This window comes from Pongo pygmaeus, chromosome 5, assembly GCF_028885625.2.
Source record: "Pongo pygmaeus isolate AG05252 chromosome 5, NHGRI_mPonPyg2-v2.0_pri, whole genome shotgun sequence".
Classification (NCBI taxonomy): Eukaryota; Metazoa; Chordata; class Mammalia; order Primates; family Hominidae; genus Pongo; species Pongo pygmaeus.
The window spans coordinates 157,314,630-157,338,799 of NC_072378.2; the positions used below are offsets into that span (position 1 = coordinate 157,314,630).

Here is a 24,170-nt window from a genome sequence, read left to right on the forward strand (position 1 = left end):
TAGAAGACATTTTAAAAGTTTCTCTTGCCAGGCGAGGTGGCTCACACCTGTAATCCCAGCACTTTGGGAGGCCGAGGCAGGCGGATCACGAGGTCAGGAGATCCAGACCATCCTGGCTAACACGGTGAAACCCCGTCTCTACTAAAAATACAAAACATTAGCCGGGTGCGGTGGCGGGCACCTGTAGTCCCAGCTACTCGGGAAGCTGAGGCAGGAGAATGGCGTGAACCCGGGAGGCGGAGCTTGCAGTGAGCCAAGATGGCGCCACTGCACTCCAGCCTGGGTGACAAAGTGAGATTCAGTCTCAAAAAAACAAAAAACAAAAAAACAAAAACAAAAGTTTCTCTTATACAGAAGGAAAGAAGAAAGGAGGAAGGAAGAAAGGAAGGAGGGGAGGGAAGGGAAGGGAAGCGAAGGGGGAAGGAAGGGAAGGGGGAAAACAGGAAGGGAAGCAAAGGGGGAAGGAAGGGAGGGAAGGAGGAAGGAAAGAAGGAAGGGAGAGAGGGAGGAAGGGAGGAAGGAAGGAAGGGAGGGAAGAATAAAATCTAATAAAGTTTTACCAAATATAAATACATTTTTATATGTGTTCTTCATACCTAGCATTTCCCATTATTAATTATTGGTAGTCTTGGATAAGAGAAGTATGGGCATGGCTCATGTGCTGTGGTGTGGGTCAAAAATGAAAGAGCCAATTATGACAGAACAGCCTGGCAGTGTGTGACCCTGGAATTGGACGCATCTATTGAGTTGGGGCCAAAGCGACAGCACCAAATTCAGCCCAGGCCATGGTGAGAGGTGCCTCAGCGAAGGCTTCACCCGAGACCTGTAGACTGCGGCCGCAGGGCTTCCCCAGAATGGGAACCAGCTTGAGACTCCTCCAGTCTCAAGATTCTCTCTTTACTGGTTGTATAACCTGATACAAATTCTTTTTTTTTTTTTTTGGCGGGGTGGGAGGGGGATGGAGTTTCGCTCTTGTCGCCCAGGCTGGAGTACAGTGGCATGATCTCAGCTCACCACAACCTCCGCCTCCCAGGTTCAAGCGATTCTCCTGCCTCAGCCTCCTGAGTAGCTGGGATTACAGGTGCCCACCACCACGCCCGGCTAATTTTTTGTATTTTTTTGGTAGAGACGGGGTTTCACCACGTTGGGCAGGCTGGTCTTAAACTCCTGACCTCAGGTGATCTGCCTGCCTCAGCCTCCCAAAGTTCTGGGATTACAGGCGTGAGCCACCGCACCTGGCAACCTGATACAAATTCTTTTACTTCACATTTTCCAGTATCCTTACCTGTAAAACAGAGATATTATCTACCTCATAGGATCCTTAGGAAGATCATATGAGGTCACGAATGCACAGCCCATGGCACTGTGCCCTGGCACACCACAAGCACTCGACTAATGTGAACTGTCAATGCAAGCAGTAGGCGTCAGGGCGTGTTCAATAAGCAGGGAGCTGATATTTGGCAATCCAGGCGGGCTGGCAGCATCATATACAGTTTTCAGCAGGTAACAAGATGACAGCAATGAACCAAGAGTTGAAGGACCAGATCCCGGTCCCAACGGAGTGGAAGGATAAAATAGACATTGTGGCAAAAGCAAAGAAGAGCCCCAGGCTCAGGAGAATAGAGTAGGCAGGATTCAGTGGTTGGGGCTCAATCCTAAGAAACAAGACAAGGATGTGGTTAGCAAAACTGTTGGACAAAGTGAAGACTGGGTCTTGGCTGCAGGTACAGCACAGAACTGGAGGAGCAGTGGCAAAGGAGAACGGGTGTCCACTCTCAAAGCATCTAGACATAGCTTTGGAAATTCACTGCATGTCACCCTACTGAAGCCCCGTTAGCTGACTGTTGGTCCTGGAGCCAGTGTAGGGGAACTTGCTGGAGATGATAAATAAAATGTTTTTAGATTTCTGTATTTATTTATTATAAAAGAAATTAAATGAGATCTTGACCGAATAATGTAATGCTAAGATGCATATAACATATAGCATCTTATACTTGAGTTAACAAAATTAGAAATTAAACCAAAGTATCTAGAAATTACATCACAGCTCAGCTACAAATAGCCTATTTTTAGACCTATCATGCTAATAACTTTATTTCTCTGTAGTGCAAGGAAATATCTAATGTCTATATCTAATAATTGTAATAGTCTGAGCTCTTTGGCAGTATAGAGAAAAAGCATTTTCAACAGGGGCTTTAGTTATTTTTTTAAAAAAATCCCAAGGCTAGGTGCGGTGGTTCATGCCTGTAATCCCAGCAATTTGGGAGGCCGAGGCAGGCAGACCACCTGAGGCCAGGAGTTTGAGACCAGCCTGGCCAACATGGTGAGACCCTGTCTTTACTAAAAATGCAAAAATTAGCTGGGTGCAGTGGCGTGTGCCTGTAGTCCCAGCTACTCGAGAGGCTGAGGCAGCAGAATCTCTTAACCCGGGAGGTGGAGGTTGCAGTGAGCTGAGATTGAGCCACTACACTCCAGCCTGGGTGACACAGCTAGACTCTGTCTCAAAAAATAAAATAAAATAAAAATAAAAATAAATCCCAAGTCTGTAGGGTGGCCACACAGCCTTTTTGCATGCCATTTAAAAATTATATATGTGCTCCGCATTGCACAACTTTTATTTCCCCCATGTTGTCTAGAAATTTTCCCCATGTTGATACCTGGAAATCATTAAAGCAATCCATGATGGCTGTTTCTAGTTCTTTGACTCTTGCTATGGGGAGCAGAGAACTTTTCTTCTATAATGTCCCAGGGCAAAATTCCACATTTCAGAAGTAGGGCTCCTGGGGAGGCCCTGTGGGCTTGGGGTTCCCTAACTACGAGAGCGGAGTACTGGCATAGGAGGGTGGTCGCCTCATGTTCTCCCTCCTGCACAGACCACCCTGCAGTATGTTCAGACGAGCAGAGTGACTGGCATGTGTCTTGAAAAAATATGGCTCCAGCAAGTGATTTTCTGAAGTCATTGCCCATGTTGTGACACGAGGATTCTGCTCAATTTCCCTAGAATCATGGATTGATCAGCCGGGCTCGGTGGCTTACATCTGTAATCCCAGCTCTTTGGGAGGCCAAGGCGGGAGGATCACTTGAGGTCAGGAGTTTAAGAACAGCCTGGCCAACATGGTGAAACCCCGGCTCTACTAAAAATACAAAAATTAGCCAGATGTGGTGGCGCATGCCTGTAATCCCAGCTACTCAGGAGGCTGAGGCAGGAGAATCACCTGAATCTGAGAAGTGGAGGTTGCAGTGAGCCAAGATGGTGCCAATGCACTCCAGCCTGGGTGACAGAGAGAGACTCCGTCTCAAAAAAAAAAGCAAGCAAGCAAGCAAAAAGGAAGAGAAAAGAATAATGGATTGATTGCTAAGGACATATCCTCATGCATAGGGGCCTTGTGCCTGCTCAGGAAGTGTTGGGAAAGCTCAAATGTATCAGTCACACTGGTCCCCTGCTTGGAGGAGCGGGCATTGCCCCACTATTGCTCTAACTGGTTTCAGAGGTCATTCATTCAGTGGAGGACCAGGTCCTAGGTTAGACCCTAGATATGCAAAAATGTGGGGGTGCCCTTCTGGAGCACCCTTTTTGAGGTCGTGACATGAACACTCACAAATATTTACACCATAATACAATAAAGGCTAAGATCGTGATGCCCACAAGCTGGTTTCATAGCTCTGAGGTGACTATTCCATAGGGCGTGTGGGAACTGTGATCAAGGAGGGCTTCACAAAGGCCGGTGACATTTGGGCTGAGTTTGGAAAGATGGCAGCTTCTTACCAAGCAATGGGAAAGAACACAGGAGGTAGCAAATGTAAAGGCGGAGAGGCGTGAGCGAGCCCGGTGGGGCAGGGGTTAGCAGTGGAACTCGTCAAGGACCACTTCTCAGAGAGGGCTAGTAGTGAGCCTGACTTGGGAGCAGTGGCTGGACATTTGGGGGAATGACACAAACCAAGGCACAGAGAGAGGAACCAGCAACAGTGGGTGAGGGCGGAGAGGCCAGGGCCGTCCTGAGGGGCACCAGGTGGACTGGAGGGCCATGGGGCAGTGGGGCCTGAAAGAAAAGGAGCAGATAGGGGCTGCCTCAGGGTTGGAAGGCTGTGGCTAGGAGGACAAGAAGTTGGTGAAGGAAACAGAAAGTGTGGAAGAAGCTAGAATGGTCTCAGAGAAATCAGGGAAGGGGAAAAATAATTTTGAGACTCACAGAGTCACCGGTGGCCACTAACTGGTCCATTCGCCACAGGAAATTGAAATCTGTCAGTAGGTGCCTCTTTCAGGTGGAGGACCCCCGTCTGCCCTTGAGACTTCCATCCCACCCACACCCCTGAGTCCTCTCACACATATCTGGCACTTAGAAGGGCTTATATCATGTAAACAGACCTCCTATCTCAGCTCTAATCAGCAGGAGTAGAATTAGTCAGAAAACACCACGCTCCAGATATCAATACGTATTTCCAAAAGATGGAAGCAGGGGAAAGCCAAGAAGAGACAAGAGGGTTTTTCTAGAAGAAAGAAGGTCATGAGAAATCAGAGATGGAAATTTTCCAGGAACCAGATGAGGCTAGAAATTAGAATGTGGCAGGGGTTACGGAATAAAATGGAGTCAGTGGGGCCAATTGTTTAAGGAATTTCTCTCTGGAAAATCAGCAAGAAATAATACTCATTGGAAAGGCTAAGAGGGTCTTACTCATCTTCTACAGTTTTATGTTTGTTTGTTTCTGAGACAGGGTCTCTTGCTCTGTTGCCCAGGCTGGCGCATAGTGGCATGATCATGGCTCACTGCAACCTCAACCTCCCAGGCTCAAGCAATCCTCCCAGCTCAGCCTCTCAAATAGCTGGGACTGCAGGAGTGCACCACCACACCTGGCTGATTTTATTTTTTATTTTTTTGTAGAGACTGGGTCTCATTTTGTTGCCCAGGCTGGCCTTGAACTCCTGGCCTCAAGTCACCCTCCCACCTAGGCCTCCCAAAGTGTTGGGATTACAAGTATGAGCCATTGCAACCATCCATCTTCTATAGTTTTAACCTCAAGCCTGAAATTGCTATGACTTCCATGAATTATCTCACATTACTAAGAGGATCTAGCCTGGCTAATGATACATGTATCAAATGATAAATTATAGTTTGTAACATTGTTTTTTTCCTAGACCCAGTGATGTCTTTAGTAACCATGTCTGGCTGTCTCTCTCACTCTCTCTCTGTCATTCTACCTCTCTCATCCCTCCCTCTTCTTCCCCACTTCCGTTCCCTTCCAGTTTCTTCCTTCCTTGTCCTCTTCTCCACAGCACTGTGGGCGACGTGGACTCTCATCTCTGTGCATGCACCAATCCTTGTCATTGCAGCCGAAGGGACCCACGTGGCCTCACATGGTAGGGTGCAGGTTCCAGAGGCCTAGGGCCAGCAGCTTCCTTTACTTCCCTCTTCCCTCCTGCCAGCATCCTTTTGTAGCGGTAGAGGATCTATAGTGCTTCGTCATCACCTCTAAAGTAAAAATGTTCTACATCATCCCCTGTCCTATGTAGCCACAGACTCATGGAATTAACTTGGGCTTGCCTGGAAAAGAGCCCCCCCTACTGCATGACCCTCCTTCTCAGTATCCATCTCCATCTACCAAGAGTCTATCATGCCATGGTCAGCGGTGGCAAACCCTGGGATTCCAGCTTTGAGGGAATGGGTTGAGGATCCATGAGACTGAACTGTTCAGATGGAAAGAAAAACTTTTCCAATATTTAGGTATGTTCTCCTTTTCATACCTTCAGCTCATTAATATCTAGGGCTGGGTCTGAGGGGATATTGTGCAGGAAATAGACTTTGTCCCCACCATTCAGCCTCCCATTCACTGAGGTCCCTCCTCCTGCTTCAGCTCTCCTTCTCTCTGGCACCCACATCCTCTTTCTCGTCTCCTCTCCTTCTTCATCAAAGCAGGCTTTCAGAAACAGATCCAAAATATGTTCATAAGAAGGTGTAAATAACTGATACAAGTTTAAGGTATTACTCGTTAGAAGCAAATTTGTATTTTGACAAGGCTCAAAGCCTTTGAGGAAAAGAATAAATCCATAAATCTTTAATGGAAAAGTTTAATTACATAGCAGGAGAAATGCTTGGGGTTGAGTGGAGTATCCTGGTTTTCCTGAAAGCATACAACACACATCTATTCTACTTAGACATTAACACACACACACACACACACACACACACACACACACACACACACACACACATTCTCAAACCTCCTTACCTGTTTAATTCCAGGCAATATGTTAAGTACTTACATATACTTTCTCATTTAATTCTTACCCCCAGAAATTGTATGAAGTAGGTATTTAGTGTCTCACGTACATCCTGGTACACAGGACGGTCAGCTCATTGCCCAAACTTGCACAGCCTGTAAACATGGAGCTGGGATGTGAATCTACCTTCTCTCCACAGATCATGAAGCCCCCGGCAGGAATACTCCATCCATGTGGCGAGTAGTAGTTTTCCTGTTTGCCTCCTGGGTTGCTATGTTAAGGAACATATAGAGCTTTAAGTACCTTTTCTCGTAAGTCATCTTTAAAAGGCCCCTTAATCATCTTTGTTTTTCTCTGAACTCCCCAGAGTCTGTGTGTGTCATCCTCATAATGATTTGCTTGAAATGAAACACAGTGGCCTGGTCTATTTTCACTTTTCAGCCTATGCAGGATATAAAAATAAACAGCATATGGTGAAAAGTTAATGAGATTTAAAAAAATAAGTTCACTTAAAATAATCCATGGGGTTTTCTACATGTGTTCTTGGTCTGGTTTCAAAAACCACAGGAGTTTTACTATGCTTTAGAAAAGGGTAAATATTTTGCATTGTTTCTGTTGGGGTCAATGGGAAACCAATCTTGTAGAATCAGCACTAATAATCATGTTGTTTGTAAACAACTGCCATGCTAGACTAGTACAGACCAAGCCTTACTGTGATGTGCCCAAGCATTAAAACATGTACATAGCAACTCTGCAATGCTTTCTACAGTTGCGAATCTCATGCCTACACAATAGTCCTTTAGCTAACAAGAATGAGGAAGTCTACCTGGGGGAAGATGGTAAGTCAGACAGAGTTCCTTTCTTAGAGCAGTAGCTCTCTGAACACAGCTGGAAACATATATTACCTTAATAGGTAGAAACCACCTTTTAAGAAAAATGCTCTCTGCCTTATTTTTCTTTTTTTTTTTGGGTGGGGGGGTGGTGTGCAGGGGGACAGGGTCTTGCTCTGTCACCCAGGCTGGAGTGCAGTGGTACAAACATGGTTCACTGCAGCCTCAGACCTCCTGGGCTTAAGTGATCCTTCCCCCTCAGCCACTCAAGTAGCTGGGACTACAGGTGCGTGCCACCATGCCCAGCTTTTTTTATTTTTTGTAGAGATCGGGTCTTACTATGTTGGCCAGGCTGGTCTTGAACTCCTGAGCTCAATCCTCCTGCCTGGGCCTCTTAAAGTGCTAGAATTACAGGTGTAAGCCAACATACCTGGCCTTCTCTGCCTTTTAAGTAATTTTTTAAAAGTTAGGAATCCTGTATTTATTTATTTTATTGAGACAGGGTCTCACTCTGTTGCCAAGGCTTGTGTGCAGTGGTGTGATCACTGCTCACCGCAGCCTCCAACCTCCCAGGCTCAAGCGATCCTCCCACCTCAACCTCCTGAGTAGCTGGGACCACAGGCACATACCATCATGCTTAGCTGATTTTTGTATTTTTTGGTAGAGATGGGGTTTCGCCATGTTGTCCAGGCTGGTCTCAAGCTCCTGGGCTCAAGCAACCCACCCGCCTCAGCTTCCCAAAGTGCTGGGATTACAGGCATGAGCCACTGTGTCCAGCCTGTCTTTATTTTAAATGACCAGCATAGTCATTGCTGCTTTAGCTACATCAGTTCTCCGCACTGAAAGAAACAATTAATTTGAAAATGCATGTAATAATTTTATTTGCATGTTTGGATTCAGCCATACAATTATGTTGACAATTGAGTACCCACTGTGGGTTCAGGAATGTTCTGAGTGTGGTAGACAATATAACAGGAATTGAAGACAGGGACTTTGTCCTTAAAAAATTGATCATCCGGCTAGAGAGATGAAAAGTACCTTAATAAAGTACAGTTAAAAAACACTTCCGGTGTGCCAGGTGCTGTGCTCAGAGCTTTGAAGGCATTATTTGACTGAATCCTCAGAAGCCTGGGGAAGTAAGTACTACTGCGATCTGTGTGTTATACAGGAGTAAACCAAGGTTTGGGATGTTTACAAACTCTTCAAAGGGTTGTTGTGAGGATTATGTGAGAAACCATAATACATTATATCAGTTGGGTTTACATGTGATTTTCTACTAAAAAAAGAAAGAAAAAGGGAAAAAAAACCAAAACAAAGCAAAAAATACCAGTAGCTTAAACAAGACAGAAGTTTATTCTTATTTCTCATACACGAAGTCAGGCGGCAGACAGTAGCTGAGCTGCCCTGAAGCTCCGCTTGAGCGTGTGGACATACTGACTTCCAAGGGAATCTGCAAAATGTAGATTTCTTTAAACAGGTGGTCATGTGCCCAGCTAAAAATTGGGGCTTCTGTAACTAAAGGTGGGAAGAACAGATATTGGGTTAGGCAACTTGCTTCTCTGCCATATGTATGCAAAGTGCCAGACATGGGATAAACATACTAAATCGTATGTAATAACAGTTACAAAGCTCAATGCAGCCTAGAGGTGGTTTGGTTCATTGATTAAATACAACCCTTTGTGTCTGAGGTTTTCTCTTTTTTAGGCTTGTGCACTATCCCTAAATAGGTAAGTGAATGAGAACAAGAGAGGGGTGTACCGCAGGCTGGGGGCATCAACATCCCCGGTCGGGCCAGCTTCTCCTTTACCTTTTCCAGAGATTCGAGGTGGTTTGCCCTAAGGTTTCACACCTGTGTGAAGGTGGCAGGAAGCAGCCAAGTCATGATGCAAAACAAGGACGCTGCCCAGGCCTGGGCATTTCAGCTTCTGCTTGCCTCTCCTGCTCCCTCTCAGCACCTGTGAATGACAGCTCAGGTCTCTGGCAAATGGGAAAAACCGAGGACATGCCAGTCACATTGGACAAGACATCCTCTGTATCAGTGACAACAAGCAAGATGCCCCTGGTGCTGTGCAAGCAGGTGGCCCTGAGAAGGGGTTGGTTGTAACTCATGGTTAGGTGTCTTGAATTTGGTCCATTTATTTTGAAAGGTTTTCCATGGATCATCTCAATCTCACAAATTCCTAGATAAGAGAGAAGATGCTCAGGCTACAGAATGTTCCCACTGTGTGGAATTGAGGAGTTGTCCTCCGCCTCTTAAACCTTGAATCTTGCTTTTTCTTTTTTGAGACAAGTTCTCACTCTGAGGCCCAGGCTGGAGTGTAGTGGTCTGATCACAGCTCACTGCAGCCTCGACTTCCTAGGCTCAGGTGATTCTCCCACCTCAGCCTCCCAAGTAGCTAGGACTACAGGCACATGTGACTATACCTAGCTAATTTTTTTTTTTTTTTTAATAGAGATGAGATTTCACCATGTTGGCCAGGCTGGTCTCGAACTCCTGGGCTCAAGCCATCCGCCTGCCTTAGCCTCCCAAAGTTCTGGGATTATAGGCATGAGCCACCATGCCCAGCCTGAAGCTTTCTTTAGATCTAAGTTTCTATCGTGAGCAGGGTTGGCTTATCAGAGCAGGGGTGGGAGAGCAAGCTGGGTAGGATTGATGGGTAGGGTGGAATGGTCTGGATGGCAGGGATAAAAGCTGGAACTTCCAGTTGCTTCATATATTGGTTTGGGTAGGAAGGGATGGAGAGGAAAAAGAGGAAAGAGAAGGCCTTGGCCCTGCCATCCTCTCACCTCCTTATCTAATCTACGACCTCATTCTTCAGTGTTACCTCCTCACCGTCTCTCTCATGGAGGCCACTGCTAGCATACATGGAGCTTTGTGTAAGTTAGAAAAAGACACCCCATTCTCCAGTGGACTCAGCTCTGTGCCAGGACTCAATGAGTGGCATGCAAGGCCCTGGCTGAATCAGAGCCCCCACCCACCTCCTTGGCCTTGAGCAGTGAGTAACCTGCACACTCTGAAGTAGTGGACTCTGTGGGGTCAGTTCACTTATCTCTATCCCCATAGTCCCTCTGGTCCCCATACAACTCCACCATCTCTCTTTTCTCACTTGGGCTATGCGCAATCATCACAGATAATTAGGAGAGTCATTTACAAAGAGGCCTACATTTAGACGTTGGTGTTGCTGCCAGGTATAGTTATACATTTAGTCCTAGAGTTACAACGACTAGATTAAAAGATGTTCATCATGTTTTTTGCTTTTTAGGTTGGGATCTATTATCAGCTCACACTGCCCTATGAATTAAAAAATAAATAAATCTTAAGATTTATTCTGCAAAAGGCGTATTTGTATGGCATTGTATTCTTGAGTCTGTACATTAGAAATTTAAAAATGTAAACATTAAAATACACATTTGTATGATCCTCTTTTATGGTTTTTAAAAATATCATAATATCCTCAGAGCCTCAATAAATGAGAGTGGCCAGGCCTCCCAGAGGTCCCAGAGGTCTGAGCCCTGACTCCTGGGACCTGCCCCCTGATTCTAGCTCTGGCTGCACCTCTAACGTGCTGTCTTCCTAGCAGTGGTTTCTTGCTATAACCCAGATGTGGTGTCAGCCCTCTGCTTAAATGCCCTGGTTACTTCCCACTGCTTTTGGGTCACAAGCCCTGATTTAATTGGGCCTGGGACAAGCATGGTGGTCCCCGTCTCCCAGCATGCCTGCCCTCACTCCCAGCATGCCTGCCCTCACCCTGCTCTCCAGTCCCACTTGTCTCCTGCCGTCTGCGGCACTCTTTCCCTTCTTTATTTAATGTTTTCTCCTCTTTCTTTAGTGTTCAGCCCAAGTCACATTTCCTCAGGAAAGCTGTCCCTCAGCCCCCAGTCTGCATCAGGCTCCCTGGCTATTTCCCTCATAGGACCCTGTACCTTTCCTTCAGAACCTATTGCTTTGTAACTCTCCACTAGTGATCATTCAATGAATGATCTGGTACATTCAATGTGGTCAAGTATTATTAGTTTTTACTGTTCACTATAGTGCCCACGGCACCTAGCACAGGGCTAGGGCAGAGTAGGTGATAGACAGTTCCTTGTCAAATGAATAATCAGGGTTGAGGCAAGGAGTCCCCTTCCCAGATGCTCCTTGTGGGTTATGCTTTGGCAGGGAAACCTTTTGGCATGTCCGGTCCTTGAGAAAGAGGGTCACCTATACTACACAGAGTACAGCTTGACACAGGTGTCGCTTGAGGGCCCAAGAAGATGCCAGGGAGAGCTCACTGAAATTTAAGTCTTAGAGTTAACATGTTGCAATGTAATTTCAAGTTAGAGAGAGAAAAAAATTCTTTACATTTAACTTGGGCATTTTTAGGGGAATGGGTTAATAAGCAGATTCCTCAATGAAATTATGTCATTTTGTGTACGAAAAGCATATAACCAAGTCCTTTGGCCCTGACCAAGACAATTAGATGACTGTCATAAACCCTTAAAGGTGCTCACTAACTCGCATAATAAATTAGAAACCAAGTCATCAGGTATAAGCAAGGTGAACTAAAAACAAGGAATGCGCTCCATTAATGCACGAGTTGTTACTTGGGACTTACTGTTTTTGAAATATAGTCTTATTCTCAAAGTTTACCTGTACTATAAAGCAATTAATCATATCTGTGAGAGACCTAGAAGGCCTTCAGGTAAGTTGCTGAAACTTTTCTAGAAAACTGAGGTGATTCAACTGCCAAGTGACTTCTTTGTATACCTGATTATATATGCTTACTACCCAAATATTTATTTTGAGGAACTAGAGAGGAGTTACCTATGCAGGACCTTTAGCCAGCCAGGCAGCATGTTATCACTAAGAACGGCCACATAGATGACTACATGATGTGATGTAGAATACTGAAAAACACTGGTAGGTGCTCAGTAAGTGATTTTCACTAATGGCAAAATGATTGAGGACAGTACTGGAAATAAAAGAAGCCATTGAACATACATTCGTCTAAAAGTTACAAGAAATTTATAAATGAGGCTGTAACAAAGTCATTCAAAAGCAGACAGTCCAGGATAAAATAAAAAGTACAATGTATTAAAATGTAGTAAGGTGTTTCTTAATGTATTTCACTGGTGTTACTATGTTTCTAAGGACTTTGGAGAGAAACTGTAGTAGCCTGATGTTAAACTTAAGGTTCTGGAAGTCCAAACTCCACAGTGGTGGGTTCCAGGTGTCAAGTCGGAGCTGTGTCAGAGGGAGGATTAGGGTCAGGTGCCCGCTAATGGCAGCCAGCAAGGCTCCCCTGCAGGAAATGCTGTGGGATGGGGAAAGTCTGAGCTTGCTTCTTTACTGGCCAAATCCCATGTGACATTGAAGGGCAGACCTTAGTAGGTATGAGTGATTGTTAACAGTTTATCTCCCCTATGAAGGACAGGACCAAAGTAATTATCTTTCATTTTCAAGGCATGGCACAAGGTAGACTCTAGGTAAATTTGTTGAATGACTACATGCAGTGTATCTCCATCCAGGTTTGTTATCCCCACAATAATTTTCTTAGTAAGTTTATTAGTGCTACCGTCTGCCATAGTTCCCAAATTTAAACTATTTTTTTTGCCTAGGCTTTTTTTTTTTTTTCAAATCCTACCTAATTGATTTGCATAGTTGTTTCCAATCAAATGCTACATCCCATATCTTGCAGTGACGCAGTTATTCACTGCTAACGTCTAAATCGGAGAAGTGAAAAGGACAATTGTTTCGTGCTTTCTTAAGTCCCTGACCAAGATCAGTAGGGAAATCCCATTAGCTCTATTCATCGCATTTCTCATAAATCTAAAAGGAAAGCAAGTATCCAAAGCTTTACTCTTTAATAGTTCTTATTTGTAAAACCTTGACAGGGCTTTATTCTAAATTGCTTCCAAATTACATAAAGAATAGTTAGAAATATGATGGGCAGTGAATCGTGATAGTTTCAGTCATCGAATAAATAAGTAGAACAGTAAAAGGGGACTAATCTGAAAGCAAACAGAGTATGATGGGCTACGATGAGGCAAAAAGAACAGAACTGTGGAATTCTTAAACTACCATCTGGCTCAATCCCCTTTAAGTGGCCAAGTTGAAGAGCCTTTTATTCAGTGCCCTAAAACTTATTCAAAAGGCGCAGTATTTGAATATTAATATTTCCATACAGTAAAAAAAAAAAGTCTTTTGTAACCAAAAAGGAATGTTTAACAAAATAATGGGTAATCCTCTGGCTAAACATGAAGGCGTGGGGAGCACCCTGTGGGTGGGAGGTCGGCTGGGACCCAGGGTGGCTGCGGGCAGCCTCGGGGCCTTCCCCTCATGGCTTCTTTGTGGTTAGGGTAACTTATTAAAGTTGTCATTGTGGTTTGAAATTTAGGCAAGAGGTGTAAAATTAAGGAGCAAAAATGAGCGCAGTGATTTCTAGTACCTTATTTCATCAAAAAGAAACAATAAGGTAGAATTGCCATATGAGATAGCTGAGGCAAGGAACACAATGGAAATTCGAACCTGTGGCTGAAATTGTGCTTTTGTGTAATGGGAACCTATTTCATCACTTTGTAACAGACCCCTGACAATTGGTGTTTTGTTTATTAAGCCCTGGATGTTTAAATGAAACTAAACAGGCTTTTATTTTGTTTTCCTGAGGTGTGTTTGAAAAGTTGAACAAATTCGAGTGCACTTCTTATCTTCAGCAAAGATTTTAGAAAGGTATTTTAGCATTCTCCGTGGTTTAAAAGACAAAACCAAGTCCTGCCGGCTTTGTGTTGTGCTTCTCCTACAGGCTGCAGTGCCTTCTGTCTGCTTTAGGGTGTGGCATCTGCCATTGGGGAGGAAAAACTGGCATGTGTCGCCTTTTATAGCAGACTGATTTCATTGTGCTGGGGGCCTCTATTTTATAGCCTCTTAGTTCCAATCTTCTAGTTGACTTGCTGAAGCAAACGGAATTAAAAGAGATTTTGACTTCTTTACTAATTTTTTTTTTTGTTTCATGATTTTCCAATATGAAAAAATATTTTAAGGAAAGGGGCCATAGCTGAACTTGGTGACTCATTTTCCCTTTTAGGATTAGTTGTGAAAATAAGCTACAACATATGGCTACACTTGTATGAACTGACTTTGATATATTTTATCAATTTGAAAAAATGCACTTTTATGATGATGTGTACATACTTAGTTTAACTATAAATGTCTAAAAGCATAAATATGTAATTGATTTTAGAATATATGTATATACACACAAAACAGACATATATTTATATTTGCATATGAAAAACTAAAAATTCAACTTCTGTGGTGTAATGTGTATAATTAGTATGTATTTGAATATATAAAGGGAGAAAATCCAGGAAAAAATGTCAAAAAGGCACACTAACAAAGATGTAGTATTCTCTTGGCAAAAACTGATGAATGATTTGGCACGAATTCATCTTATGGTTCTGTTATTCTCTCTAACACACGGTGATATACCCCGTTTTCCAGTTGTTTGCGTAGAATTGCAATTTGTTGTTTCTACACTCTATAATGACCCTTGGGTGTGCACCTGATTCCCTCCCCCCCCACCCCAATTAGTCACCAGTTTTCCCGTCAATCCTTTTCTATTTAGTCATGTAACATATTTACACTTGGTCAAACAAATAACCACTGCTGCAGTGGAAATGAACTAAAATAGTTTTTATGGAAAGCTGAAGAATGAAATAATTTTGGAAAACTATACTCTACCCAAACCGTCAGTATTGTTTCTGCCAGGTTTTAAATGCTTTCTCTCAATGAAAACTGAGTCCACACTAGTACAAGTGGGTCATTGCCTAAGGTTAAGAAGTCTTGCTTTTTAAAATGTTACTAGGTGACAATGCAAATATTGAAAACATTTAATAACAATGCAAATATTAAAAACATTATAAAATGTTAATAGACACCAATTTTTAAGAGAACAAAGTATGGAACATTTCTACTTTTGGACTAGAGTTGACTGTTTTATATTATTATTGATGTTATATTTATTAAATATAATGTCTATAATAGTGTCGTTCCACATCTCTTTGAAATGAATGTATATCGAGAGGGTTAACTGTGCACATGAAGCTCTGAAACATGATGAAAGGTGTCATATAGATTTATGAAGATACGAGCTAACCCATAGCTGTCACTGTTCTGGCACCAAGAGTTAAATTTTCATGTGAAAGTTGGCGTAGAAAACACCACTGTACATACTCGAGAGAGGACATCCAAGTGCATATAAGAAAAATGCTCCTTTGGGAATACACTGACAAACCTACATACGTGTTTAAGGTGCCTTCAAAAAGAGTTATGTAAACATTCTCTTTGGGGCGGGTGCAGTCAGTCATAAGCATTTATTGAGTACCTACTGGGTACAGGCCATAGAGCTCTCTGACCCGGGGCTAACCTTCATTTCAAATCTTTCCTAATTTTGCAGTTGGAAGAAGTTGTGGGAATTACGCCGATGGCCCGAAATCAAGGCAGAGGCGAACGTTCTGAAAATTACATAACTCCTGGGAGAGACTGTGCTTTTGCAGATTGCCTAAATACTTTCTTTCTCCGTCGGCTCCTTGTAACCTCTGAGGCCAACAGACAACTTTGTTTCCCAGCCCTTCTCCCTCTTTTGTCTGCTCGTCAGACTCGTTTTCCACCTTTGTATCGTTCCTTTTAGACGTGAAAACAAACACGCGAACGCCCGGTTGGCAAGGAGACAGCGGCCCGAGGGGAAAGTGCAGGTTCCGGCCGCCCCACGCCGCCGCACTCCGAGCGGCCGCCGAGCCGCCCCGGCCCCGGCCCCGGCCCCAGCCTTAGCCCCAGCCCGGCTGGGCCCCGCGAGGCTGCGCCGGGGCGGGCGGCGGCGGCCCGGAGACGAGTCCAGTCCACGTTTTGCGAGTGCGCGGGAGTAATGCGAGCGAAGTGGATAATAGTTGCTCGAGCTCGCCCGCTCCCTCTCAAGCCATGCTGGGCCCGATAGGCTCAGCTAGTCGTGTATTTACCCATATCCGGGTTAGAGAGGAAAAGAGAAAAGTTTCATTTAAACCTGAACTAAAAACTTTCACCATGAAAGCACACAGCGGGAGCAGGCCCAGAGCGTAAGGCGTGCCCGGCCCGGCGCTCCGGCGGGGCCTGCGGAGGGGGAGGGGGTCGCGGCTTCCCGGCGGGCCGCGTGGATGCGCACAGGAGGGGCCGCGGCCTGAAAAGTGGGGGTTATTGTCTCCCCCCGCCCCCCGCCCGGCCTCGCCACGCCGCGGCGATCATGGCCGCGCGGGCAGCAGCGGCGGCGGCGGCGGCGGCGCGGGCACGGGCGCGGGCAGGCAGCGGCGAACGGCGGGCGCTCCCCGGGCCGCGGCCGGCGCCCGGAGCCCGGGACCTGGAGGCGGGGGCGCGCGGCGCGGCGGCGGCGGCGGCGGCGGCGGCACCGGGACCCATGCTGGGGGGCGGCGGCGACGGCGGCGGCGGCCTGAACAGTGTGCACCACCACCCCCTGCTCCCCCGTCACGAACTCAACATGGCCCATAACGCGGGCGCCGCGGCCGCCGCCGCCGCCGCCGGCACCCACAGCGCCAAAAGCGGCGGCTCCGAGGCGGCTCTCAAGGAGGGTGGAAGCGCCGCCGCGCTGTCCTCCTCCTCCTCCTCCTCCGCGGCGGCAGCGGCGGCGTCCTCTTCCTCCTCGTCGGGCCCGGGCTCGGCCATGGAGACGGGGCTGCTCCCCAACCACAAACTGAAAACCGTTGGCGAAGCCCCCGCCGCGCCGCCCCACCAGCAGCACCACCACCACCACCACCATACCCACCACCACCACCACCATGTCCACCACCTCCACCACCACCACGCACTACAGCAGCAGCTAAACCAGTTCCAGCAGCAGCAGCAGCAGCAGCAACAGCAGCAGCAGCAGCAGCAACATCCCATTTCCAACAACAACAGCTTGGGCGGCGCGGGCGGCGGCGCGCCTCAGCCCGGCCCCGACATGGAGCAGCCGCAACATGGAGGCGCCAAGGACAGTGCCGCGGGCGGCCAGGCCGACCCCCCGGGCCCGCCGCTGCTGAGCAAGCCGGGCGACGAGGACGACGCGCCGCCCAAGATGGGGGAGCCGGCGGGCGGCCGCTACGAGCACCCGGGCCTGGGCGCCCTGGGCGCGCAGCAGCCGCCGGTCGCCGTGCCCGGGGGCGGCGGCGGCCCGGCAGCCGTCCCGGAGTTTAATAATTACTATGGCAGCGCTGCCCCTGCGAGCGGCGGCCCCGGCGGCCGCGCTGGGCCTTGCTTTGATCAACATGGCGGACAACAAAGCCCCGGGATGGGGATGATGCACTCCGCCTCCGCCGCCGCCGCCGGGGCCCCCGGCAGCATGGACCCCCTGCAGAACTCCCACGAAGGGTACCCCAACAGCCAGTGCAACCATTATCCGGGCTACAGCCGGCCCGGCGCGGGCGGCGGCGGCGGCGGCGGCGGCGGAGGAGGAGGAGGAGGCAGCGGAGGAGGAGGAGGAGGAGGAGGAGCAGGAGCAGGAGCAGGAGGAGCAGGAGCGGGAGCTGTGGCGGCGGCGGCCGCGGCGGCGGCAGCAGCAGCAGGAGGCGGCGGCGGCTATGGGGGCTCGTCCGCGGGGTACGGGGTGCTAAGCTCCCCCCGGCAGCAGGGCGGCGGCATGATGATGGGCCCCGGGGGCGGCGGGGCCGCGAGCCTCAGCAAGGCGGCCGCCGGCTCGGCGGCGGGGGGCTTCCAGCGCTTCGCCGGGCAGAACCAGCACCCGTCGGGGGCCACCCCGACCCTCAATCAGCTGCTCACCTCGCCCAGCCCCATGATGCGGAGCTACGGCGGCAGCTACCCCGAGTACAGCAGCCCCAGCGCGCCGCCGCCGCCGCCGTCGCAGCCCCAGTCCCAGGCGGCGGCGGCGGCGGGGGCGGCGGCGGGCGGCCAGCAGGCGGCCGCGGGCATGGGCTTGGGCAAGGACATGGGCGCCCAGTACGCCGCTGCCAGCCCGGCCTGGGCGGCCGCGCAACAAAGGAGTCACCCGGCGATGAGCCCCGGCACCCCCGGACCGACCATGGGCAGATCCCAGGTAACCCCCGCGCCGGCCGGGCCTGCTTCCGCCCGGCGGCCTCGCCGCGCCGCGAGCCTGAGTTTCTTTCTTTGCCGCGTACTTTTCCCCGTCTTCCCGCGGGGGCGGCGGGGGCGCGGCGCCCAAAGCCATCTTGACGGGCGGCCGCCTCCCGCCGCGGTCGGGGCGCCCCGGGGGCCGGCGCGCTGTCCAGGCCTGGGAGGGCTTCGCCGGGCCGGGCCGGGCCGGGTGGCTTCGACCCCGTCGGCCCGCACCCGCGTCCCCTCCTCCCCCAGGCCCGGGAACGCGAAGCTAGATCCCGAGGCGCCACCCGCGCGGTCGCCGTTTGGGGCGGCGGGGACCGTTCGGGTGTTTTTGTAACAAATAGGCTCTCCCGGCCAGGACGGCCGAGGCGAAGAGCCACCCGATCGGCTCTGGGAGCGCCCACAATGTGCTTTAACGGGGGAAAGAATGAGGAACTTTCTCCCACCTTTAGCCACAGCACGTTCCCTCTTGGCTTCCGAGGTCCAGGCAGGGAAAATAGGTTAGCTTTGTGACAAGCGAGTGGGTTTTTCCTACTTAGGGAGAGCCATTCAGACACACTCGGTGCGGGCTTCGAGCTCGAACGTTTGCTGGCAGGAATAATAACAAAATTTACAACGACGTGGAGGTGCAATATTCTAAAATACATCGATTCGTTCCTTAGAATAGCCAGGGAAATCCATTATTGGGCTTACGGGCTGCTTGCAGGGAGTCACCTTCAACAGGCAGGCTATGTGAAAGGAGCACGTTCCGGATCAATTGAACTTATTTTGATCATGGATTAGGCATGCATTTTATTTAGCAAATCCAGTAAGATAGCAGACCAGTGAAAATTGATCTTTTGGGATCGTATTTATTTGGATTTTCTTTATTTTGCTGTCACCAGAGTCCTACAGCGCTGTTAGGAAGTGTCCTGCACTCTTGCTGTTTCTTGCTAGTAGGCTGAGCCTAAAGACTGACTTGATCTCCTTTGCAAGGTTTGGAATTTGAATTGTGGAGGTAAACTGGCTGTAATAGTCTCCAGACAGCTGCCTCTGAGTTGACATCTAATCTGCCATCTGATTGGCTCCCCTCTCACCATTGGGCATTTAGCACTGCTGATGTAAATAGAAGTGCTGAGCAGTACAGTCACAAAAATTCTTGCCACAAATAATAACTGAGCTCTATTACAAGCAGATGTAAGGTTCGGTATTTAAAGCTGAAACTATTATGAATCATAGTTATTAATAAGAGGATCAAATACAGAAAAACAGTCCGCTGGTGTCCAGTATTGGGCATTTACAGAATTCAGATCTTTGATGATAGTCTTACAATATGCACATTACATATATCATAGACTTTAATTGGAGGCTGAGGATAAGGCCATTGAAAAATAAGTAAACCACGAATTTTACCAATTTTTGGATTTGTAAAGCCTTTATAAAAGTCTCCCCTTTACAAATTCAACTATGGAAAAATTTGAATTCTATCAGCACACGCAGCTTAATAAAACCTTAAAATTTTTTTAATTTTAAGATTTTGATAGACAGCAATATATTTTGGTGATGTGTAATTCACCTGATAAACAAGATTTAAGCTTCATTTTTTTGTGATTTATCAGTTCTGTTTAAAGATATTTGTGGATGAGGAGTTTTGGTTAGAATTGACGTATTTAAAAAACGAAATGAGGAAACCACATATTTGTGCAGATAATAATTAAAAGGGGAAAAATCAGATATTCCTGTGAAATACTAAGAATCGTTTCATACTTGCTTTTGATTTGGAGAATACAGAAATGCCCCAATAATCTTTTCTTTTTTCTTGATTGTTTTGTTAGATTAGGTAATTTGAGCCTTGTTTGAACTGCTTACACAATGAATTAGGGAAACTATATTCTAAGCAAGTTGTGCTGGGTGTTTTTTTCCAAATAATTTTTCTTTCATGTTAATGCTATGAAAGTTTAAAAAATTCTAATCTGTTAGAGGGGAACAACAGTCGTTGTATGTATATTTTTATGTAACTCATTTATTTTAGGAAGAGGTATTTTAACAGTAATCATACCTTAGAGACTTGTCAGAGTGAAGGAAGAGCTGAATTTAATAAATAATCTTGTGAATCCCAGGCTGAACACTGCTGTCCGCTGTTTTCAGATCTTTAGTTATTGGAGTTTTGCTTTTAAGGATAATATATTTTTCTATTATTGATAGAAAACTTGTGATTTCAACTTCTGTTTTTGATTCCCACGAGGAAAAACGTTATAGAGAAGAATCATGGAAATAAACCCACGTAATTAATTTTAAAAAGGTTTGCTTTGTCAGCCTGCTTTTAAAGGAGCAGTTTAAAATTCACATCTTCGTAAACTAGAGACGAATGAAGTTAGAGGCAGATGTAGGACCATGTTACTTTAGAGTATTTTTTTGTTAATGGTACCAATCATTTTCAGTATTTTGTTTTCTTGGAATGAGAATGAATCCATTATGTCCCTATGACCCTTGGGAATAGCCTTTTTTTTTTTTTTTTTTTTTTTTGAGGTGGGGGGAAATGTGATGGACATGCGACCTAGATTCAGGAATTTCTTTTAAGTACCTTACCGTGTAACATGTGGAATGTGTCTTTTTTACGATCCTTTTTTTTTTTTCTTTTTGGAAGGCTAGTATTATTTAGTATTTGTTGTTGTAATTATACTAAGAAACAGTCATTTGTCCAAAATATTAAATTACTGCCTGACTGTAGGTCATAAAATGCTATTAAATCACATTGTTAAATGATGAAATATTTTGGCTTTTAATACGTTTTTAGTTTCATTTTTGATTTCAGGAAATAGTTTCTATTGGGTGGCAAATGTTTTCGTAATTGGGACAAAACATGTATGTATTATAGGAGAAGGGTCTTTTTAAAAAGTGAAATAAGCCATTTTTGACTATTCAGTTTGTTACTAGATTTTTGTAAGATGAGTATTCAGATGGAGCAGTCTCAAAAGGAATATTGAGGTCTACTCACACACATAGGTTTTATGATGTCCACATTTCTACTGAATTCCATAAATGCAGTTTTAACTTTTAGTTTATAAAACGTAGTACAATGTATTAAGAAAAGGGCCTTATTTACCATTAGAAGAAAAGTGATTAGCTAGCATGCGAAGCAGGAAGCTACAAACTGGTTCCTGATTACCTTAAAATGTGTGTGAGATATATTGTTTGATAAAATCACTCCCAGTTAAATCTTAGGGTGTCTGATATTTAAAATCTTGTAAATAAATTTTTGTGGCCTAAGTTTATATATTTGCCAAAGTATGGATGGCTGTGTATAGTTAGAAAAGGTGGACTTAGTAACTGTGGCTCATGGAAAGGGCCTATCATTTAAAAAACAGGAAAAGAAAATACAACAAATGTCTGCAGTTTTGTTTTCTGAATCATCTGGGATGAAATTATGCATGGCTTAAAATCGTTTTCATTGGGAGTCCTGATTTTTGTGGTACATACTTTTGACAATATTTTGGTACTTTTTTTTTTAGTGGTAGCCACTCTTTAAGACAGCTATTACTTAGGTTTATGTTTATATTAATACTACATCAGTAAGTATATGCTAGGGACTAGCATATCCTTACCTTGAATCTATAATGAGGAACCGTAACCCCTCTTTGCTTTGGCTCTGCTTGTCTATATTTAGTCATGAATTTTTGGCAAGGCTTTTTATACTTGTTCCATTTTTCTCAATGTCATAGTGTATCAGAAGTGTGTTATGGATGTGGAAATAATGCAGATCACACTTGGACACTTTTACTAATATACTTAACCTCTGAATGTCATTTTCCTTTACTGAAATTGAAGAAAATAACGTCTTTATTCTGATATTAAAAAAAAAAAACATTAATTCTGGTTTGAGAACTGATTTTAAAAATGTAAGACAATGTAGAGGAAGACTTAATATAAGCTCATTTGATCGTTTTATTAGACACAGATACCTTTTAAAGAGAATAGGTGTAATAGAATGCAGTTGAGTTTTCAGTTCTATTTCTTATTAATAGACTTTATTTCTTTATCATTCCAGGCAGGGTGTATCTATCTAAAAAGATGACTTCTGATGTAATAGGAACACTTGCTTTCCTAGGATAAATTCCAATATCACAGGCAAACCGAAAAGATGATCATTTCATTTATTTAACCCTACCCTTTCCTAGGAGATGAGTGATTTGATGAACATTTGTTAGGGTTCCATGAGATTTTCTACTCCGTTTGGAGACTCACTGGGGATGTCAATTTTGGATGTGCTGGCATAGGACTCTGTATTAGCTTTTTTGCCGGTGTCCTCAATCTGGAGGCTTTTCTCGCAGCTCTGCGCTGGACTGACACTGCTCAGCTCATGGGGCTGTGTGCTTTGATCCATGTGGGTGGAAAAGGCACTGATATTTCATTCGTGTCACTTTTGTTTTGGAGTGTATGTGTAGATTTGTAAATTTGAGATTGATATTTATGTTTGATAGAACTGTGGTGTGTTGCATAAAATGACAGATTTATGGAGGCTGAACATGAATATTAATAAAACTCAATTCCATTTTTTTTTTGCAATATTTAGGTTTTCAAGTTGGATGTTATAAAATTTTTATGACATTTTACACTGCTGTTATTACTCAAGGGGCCGTATCCATCTCTTAGGCCTTTTTGGGATTGGGTGGTTTTGGTTGCATGCCTTTTCGAAGGTGCCCTTTCCTGAACGGGAGGGAGGTTTTTTGCAGGTTCTCTGTGGATATGTAAAGTAGTGCCGCACACTTGCTGTGTGTGCTTGCTTGAGGCTGAGGAATCCCAAACCCTGTTCCCTGTGGTGTCCGGGAGAGGCACTAGGCAAAACTGTTCCTCTACCAAGAATATATTTCTGTATCATAGATGTAGAACTATTATAAATATCTTTTCTCTAGCTTGGAGGCTATTTGAATAAGACTCAATGGCCCTTTTGGTTTAATTGGGTAATTGAGTGAATTAATTCTGATCCAGAAACTTGGTGTACTTTAGCAACTTTTTCTTCAGGAAATTTGGTGAAGATAAAATGACTTAGGTGTCAGTCATTACCTGAGTGTCCTAAATATTCATTTGTTTTTCCTTATACTGACATCTGAATGAATGGAATGGTAGATATATACTATGTAGTTTTAATTAGCAATTCACTTTAATTGAGTGAGTGAATTTTTTCAGAGTAGAATATGTGTTTCCACTGTAAGTTTTCACTAAATATGTTCTATTTTCAAAGTCTTTGACTTGGAGTAATTCTAAGAAAATTATTTCCTTACATTAGTTATTTGTTTTTCTTTTTGAGACAGGGTCTCACTTTGCCACCCAGGTTGGAGTGCAGTGGCGTGATCTTGGCTCATTGCAGCCTTGACCTCCCAGATTCAAGTGATTCTCCTGCCTCAGCCCCGCAAGCAGCTGGGACTACAGGTGCATGCCATCACACCTGGCTAATTTTTGTATTTTTCGTAGAGATGGGGTTTTGCCATGTTGCCCAGGCTGGTCTCGAACTCCTGAGCTCAAGTGATCCACCCACCTCGGCCTCCCAAAGTGCTGGGATTACAGATGTGAACCATCGTGCCAGGCAAGATTTACTTATTTTAATAGGATCCAGTAGGCAGTTTTCAAACTCACATCTGTATGGATCAATGCCAAGAATATTAGAAGGCTACTGAGTTTGACAGATGAACTAATGATGAAATTAACTTGTTTCTTGGATGAGATTTATTACCAGGCACCAGACTAAAGCCCTAAAATCTTAAGCATATCTGGTTTACAAATAGCTACTCTTATTTCCATTATTAAAATCAGGTAGATGGCAGCAGAATCTGGAGGAGATTGACCCTCTGTTGACCATCTTCTGTAAGGTGCACTTCTCAGTGTCTTCCTGGGCCTTGAGGAATGATGAGCTGGAGAACTAGACCAGAAGCCATTCCTTATCAGGCGACTCTGGAAGGGAAGCCATATTTGATGAAATCCAGAAGAAATCCTGGACCATAATGCTACATTTTTTCTTTTTTTGAATGGGATGCTAAAAAATTAAATATATGTTTTTTTTTTTTTT

At 45.4% G+C, this 24,170-nt stretch overlaps 1 protein-coding gene across 8 annotated transcripts in view; it reads left to right on the plus strand.

The window, feature by feature from the left end:
- Nucleotides 1-15,941: 15,941 nt before the first annotated feature.
- The window catches only part of ARID1B (AT-rich interaction domain 1B), a 433,023-nt gene continuing 424,794 nt past the window's right edge, over nucleotides 15,942-24,170 (plus strand). For 4 of the 8 annotated variants that reach the window (XM_054493038.2, XM_054493042.2, XM_063666760.1 and 1 more), the window contains exon 1: nucleotides 15,942-18,104. In XM_054493038.2, coding sequence (XP_054349013.2) covers nucleotides 16,302-18,104 — 1,803 coding nt within the window. In that variant the 5' untranslated portion in view covers nucleotides 15,942-16,301. The remainder of the gene's footprint in view (nucleotides 18,105-24,170) is intronic. The other 4 variants (XM_054493041.2, XM_054493045.2, XM_054493044.2 and 1 more) reach the window with 1 other exon arrangement.